Source organism: Belonocnema kinseyi, chromosome 1, assembly GCF_010883055.1.
Source record: "Belonocnema kinseyi isolate 2016_QV_RU_SX_M_011 chromosome 1, B_treatae_v1, whole genome shotgun sequence".
In the NCBI taxonomy this organism is placed as follows: Eukaryota; Metazoa; Arthropoda; class Insecta; order Hymenoptera; family Cynipidae; genus Belonocnema; species Belonocnema kinseyi.
This window is the reverse complement of record NC_046657.1, coordinates 167,209,136-167,214,809: the sequence shown is the minus strand read 5'-3', so window position 1 is coordinate 167,214,809 and position 5,674 is coordinate 167,209,136. Positions and strand designations below refer to the sequence as shown.

At 33.0% G+C, this 5,674-nt stretch overlaps 1 protein-coding gene across 1 annotated transcript in view; it reads left to right on the top strand.

The window, feature by feature from the left end:
• Positions 1 to 3,745: 3,745 nt before the first annotated feature.
• The window catches only part of LOC117170136, a 26,694-nt gene continuing 24,765 nt past the window's right edge, over positions 3,746 to 5,674 (top strand). The window contains exon 1 of the mRNA XM_033356680.1: positions 3,746 to 3,843. Coding sequence (XP_033212571.1) covers positions 3,768 to 3,843 — 76 coding nt within the window. The 5' untranslated portion in view covers positions 3,746 to 3,767. The remainder of the gene's footprint in view (positions 3,844 to 5,674) is intronic.

The following is a 5,674-nucleotide window of genomic DNA, read 5'->3' as shown; positions in this document are numbered from 1 at the left end:
CTTATCTTTTTCTTGATAAGTCCATGTCTCGCTACCGTATAGTATAGTCGGTACAAATATAGAATTATGTATTGCCATTTTAGCTTTATTTGATATATTTTTCCATCTGATAAGGGGACCTGCTCTACCAATAACCTTCTTACCTTCATTTATTCATCTATCTAATTCCTCATTTATCTTCCCGTCCCTAGTAAATAAGCTACCAAGGTATACGAACTTATCAACTTGTTCAATTCTCTCATCATTTAATAAAATATTGCATAGCGTTTTCTCACTATTTCCTTCGAACACCATAGTTTTTATTTTATTTGCGTTAATTTTTAAGCCCATGCTCTTCATGCTTGCATTTAGTTTATTCAACATTCTTTGTAGGTCTTCGATAGACTCTGCCGTAACAACCTTATCATCTGCGAACGCTAACCCTCGTACCCTTACTGTTTCGAGATCCACACCCTCTTCGTCGAAGAGAGCCATTCTTAATGTTAATTATGAAATTTGATGAAGGGCAAGCCAGGAGACAAAAATCCATTGACTTGAATTTAAATGTAAATCTTATAATTACAGCACAAAATAATTCAATGAGATTATTGTAAAAATAGAATAAGAACTTCATAAGTATCACATTTAAACATAAATTTTTGCATTAATTATAGTATACTACAATATTATTTAATTTATATTTATTTAATTATTGTTTAATCTGTATTTTCCTATTCAAATTTATTCCTTCATAGTTGGCATTCGATCCCATGGATTTAATCATTTCTTTTCAGGGAGGGGGGGGGGATCAATACTTTGCCCCTCCCTGGTCGATTTGTACGGGAGACATTGCCTGCTTCCGGTATAGCCCTGGCTGGTTTAACTAACTAGGACCATGCAGGGCGTGTAACGAATTTACAGGTCATTAGGCTACTCAGGGCAAACTGGTCAGGGCCTATACAATATGTAATTAATGATAATTTTATTATATGCGTCTTAATTAATTGAATGATGAATTAATGTGTTGCTATACAAGTCCTTCATATATCATTAACATCTGGGAATGTGATAAAGATGGAAAAAATGAGACAAAGGTCACGCCGTAACTTCCTGTTTGACATTTGTATTCATTTTCAACGTATTAATTAAGTTCTATTTTATCAGAAAAAGAAGAGAAAAAAATTATTTGCAATGATGGAAAAAGCATGATTCTCTAATAATATATATTTTTCAAATATTTTACCACCAAACATTAACATTAATTTACGTTCTGCAAAACTACCAGCAGCTGTCACATCATCACTTTCATTGGATGAATCTCGATTAGATTTTTGTCTTACAGGATGTTTCTCAACACTTATTCTAGCCACCTAGTAAGGGGAAAAAGGTGATGTTTTTACGACGTCGCAAAAATGTCCTATTTCCGTCTCTTAAAGATGTCACAAACATGTTGTAAAAACGTGTCCTTCAGTTTTTTGCCAACTGGACAGTTCTAGAGTTTTCTATTTTTATCCACCATAGTCTCATTGTATAAACTACTTGTAAATAACTATTGATTGAACGTTTTTATTTCATCGAAACACATAGCAACAGCTACGAACTTACACGAACTATCCAAACTAGGTTAGGTTGGTTAAACGTTTGACTATAGCGCGCCCTGGCGAAAGTTTCGGATAGTAATTCATTCCGAAATCTGTATCCAAACCTACTCTTATCAATCCGAACCCACCCGAAAAAATTCTACATTTCGTGCGATCCAAATCGGTTAAAAATTATTCAGACTGAATCCGGATCAATCCGAAACATCCGAACCAAATTTCCTATCCGAAAGTTTCGCCAGGGCAGCAATTACAGATGTTTGTGGCGTAAGAGAGTATCTTTTGTGATTTTCCGAATTGGGACAAGCCTCTATAAAACGCAAATTGTTTATTTATATTATTTTAATTAATTTAAAAAAAAACTAATGTGAACATTGTCAGCACCTCTTTTTAAATGGATGAAAATAGGGCGGTTCCTGCACGGCGAGAAACGCAAGCGGAGAACCCTGATGCTGGAAGTAAAAAGGTAGAGATCATATCTTTTTGAATAATTTTAAATCTTTAGGATAGAAAAGAAAAAAAAGTATCCCATTCTATCTATTTGTCAATCTAAATGCACATCTATATTTTTCGAACTCTTATTCTTATTTATAACATCCTATCCTACATTTATCAACGTCAACCTTTTTCTGTCTCCGTCAATCTTAATTCGCGTCTATCTTTTTTTATTTTTGCTTCCCTCTTTTATCATACTATACATCTATCAACTTTTATCTTTTCTATCTATTTTTCAATCTAAATCCACGTCCACCCCTTTCGATCTCATTGTTGATCTAAATTTACGTCTTATCTTTTTTAATCCTCCCTTCTCTAGCTCATCCCTTATCTATCCACGTCAACCTGGAGGTTTTTTTGCTAGGGGACTGTTGGTCAATGTCTTGTTTTGTGATCGTCCTAATAAACATAGTCCACCTTCTCAATAGTGCCGCGATCGGATTTGTAAAGGAATAACTTTTCTCGGGAAAGCGTCCCCCACCACTGTCACGCTCTCGAGCGCTCAAGAATTTGCTATGCCTTTTCTCAATAGTACCGCGCTGGCGCTAAGGAGCTTCTTAGGATCTAGGGCTTCATCTTTAATCCATGTATTACAATTGTCAACTTTTCTCCTACAATTATCAAATTAATCAAACAATTCATAATTGTCGGGGAAATTTTATCATTTGTAATAAATTTACTAAAAATCATGCCCTAGGAAAAGTTCCTCCTTCAGGAGTAAAAGTTTAAATTGGTATAATCTTCACGCGGAATTATTGCGAAAGTCGGATACGAATTTCGGGCGAGTAGGAAAAAGCGCAGGAGTGGGTGTTGAGCCCGAGCTCGGATTAGGATTAACGGGACTATTGAGAATGTAGATTGTATTTGGAATTTCATTCCATCAAAAAATGTAACTTAATTGCTTTTGGGGTTTTCAAAAAATTTGTTTTGGGGCTCCAATTTTAAAAATAACTCATGTTTTTTCGACATGAGCTTCTAAAACTTCAGTTTATTGAACCGTGTTACTTTTAAAAGATTTTTGACATTAAAATGTATTTTCACTCTACGCAATTAATATCAGGTAAGAACAAACATAAATTTCTTATGATTCTCAGTAGGTTATTTGTATTTTAGTCTTAATTTGTTATAAAAACATTATTTACTTAAGAGAAAAAAAACTTTTCTGAAACGTCGAATTAATAAAAAAATGCTTATCAACTAGCATCGTATTTTTTCTTTCATTTGGGCCGTACGACTGAAGAAAATAGCCTGATTAAAATTTCGGAATTATGAATCAATGAAATTTCTTAAAGTTAGATGGACGCTAGTTTATAAGGATTGTTTTGTAGTAATATTATAAATTAATCGAACCTAAATTTAATAGCATATCTCAAGTGAAATATTTAACTTACAAATATCAATTTTGTAACGTCAGGATATCTTTTCACAAAATAGGTTTCAACATCAGAAATGACAATATGCTTTAATTATTAGAGAAGTTAAACTGAATGACTTCTTTCGTTCGACAGCATGTATTTTATGCCTACTTTTGTAAGACATTGGTTTTCTAATGTTTATGTTTTCTTGCCTCTCGGATACATATGAGAATGTAATAAAATGTAATTTTCCGTCGTTTCTTCACACAGTCCTTGATACGGGAATCTATATAAAGAGAATGCTTATTGACAACGTCCACTGTACTTTTAACGAACAGGCATGCAACTATCACTTTCCGCGCTGTGTGCCATCAGTGCATTTTTGGTCATCAAAGCTGATGAAGAAGTGCCTCTGCGTAAGTTTACCCGGATTTTTATAACTGAAGTTATGGAACTGAATGTATTGTTGTATGTATATAATTCTTCGTTTTCAAATAATTTTGACGCAGTCAAAAATCTTATCCATTAAGTTTTCCATGTGAAAATTTCCCAGATCAAATTTGTGAAATTAGTGGCATCTACATTACTTTGGAAAAGTGTAATCACCAGTTGGAATATAAACTAAAAAATCACTTTAAGAAGGTAGGTTCGATTTTTAAAAATTGCAACAACAAAAAACAGTGTTTTTAACATGAGTTTGTTAAATCTTTTATTGGACGTTGGATGTGTTTTGACATTTGGCATTCAGGAAGTCCTACGAAGGCCATTGCAAGGGCCCGCAATATGGGCCCCTTTGGTTGTTAACGAAAAATGCTCAGTCCGATGATCAGATTGAAATCTTATCACTACATTTTTTAGGGATCTGTAAGGACCAGTTTTGAAATATTTTCTTATTGATAAAAGTATTATGCTCAATAAAAATGGTGAAAAATGTGAATTTTTCACAATTTCAATTTTATGATCTTGTAGAAATCTTTTCCCTGATGTCCTATCGTTTTCTTTTGGAAATTATGGAAATCTCGTGGTTTTTACAAAACCAGATTTTTTTCGAGAAATCTTATGATTTTGAACGCCAATTGCTAATTGAACGCCATTTGAGAGAGAATTTTTTCTTTGATAAAATCCCAATGAAGCGATGAACGCAAACGACTTTGAGTAAAAACTGTTCGCGACACATTTTTCCCCTACCCGTGCACGCAATTCCACTTACGTATCGTGAAAGCAAATGAAGTCAACACATTGACTTCATTTGGTTTTAAGACACGTAAGTTGAATTGCGTGCAGGGGTTAGGGGAAAACTGTGTCGCAAACAGTTTATCACAGCTTTTCTAAGTGTCCTGGATTTCGACTCGAACCATCTGGTAACCTTATATTAATTAAAATGAATTATTTTGCATAAACTATTAAAAAACTTCTCTTTCAAAGAAATTTTTGTATCTAATGTAACTAATTACAAATTTCCATACACGTTAATAATAATATTATATAATACTATATACGTCAGATTGAAATTGATATTTAACAAAAGAATTCCAATTCTATTAATTGTTAACTTTATTTGAAGTAAAAAAGCCTTTGGTGAATATTCTTCGTCAATAAAACTGTTACACACCTTAAAATTTCTTCTTGCGAATTTAAAACGAACATATTAGTCAATAGATATTAGTATGCGTTGCAAGGCTGTGAAGTGTGAGAGAAATTTTAAAATCGAATATATTTGATATTCTTATGCAGAGGTATGGGAGAAGAGAAAAGAACATTAAAAAATTGCCTGACAATCTATGATTTCGTGCGCAACGTATTCCAGTGAACAAAAAATGAAGGCGTAATATTATCGCTCCATTTTCGTTAATGTCATTACTTTTTTAACTCGAAACTTTCAAATATCTCGGAAAATTGGCACTCAATACTTGTTTTTAAGTTTGTATTGTAATTAATGTTTTTCTCAGCTGCCCTGAAAATTCATTGTCATGTTTTTATAATTTAAAAAAGTGCACTTCCTATTAAAAAAAATTTTGTTCATAAACATTTTGTTGTAACTTGTGTTGCTTTCAATCAATTAAATTTGTTTATTTTCAATGTTATTTCTTACATTTAAAACAAACAAGACTCATCTTAGCATAAAATGGTTCGAAGAAAATTGGTAGATATACGAGGGTAGTTCAATAAGTCCTTAGAATGACCAACAGATGGCGCGCGAATCGCTCCAAATCATCTGTTTTCAGTCAGCACCACTCCCGACTAGAT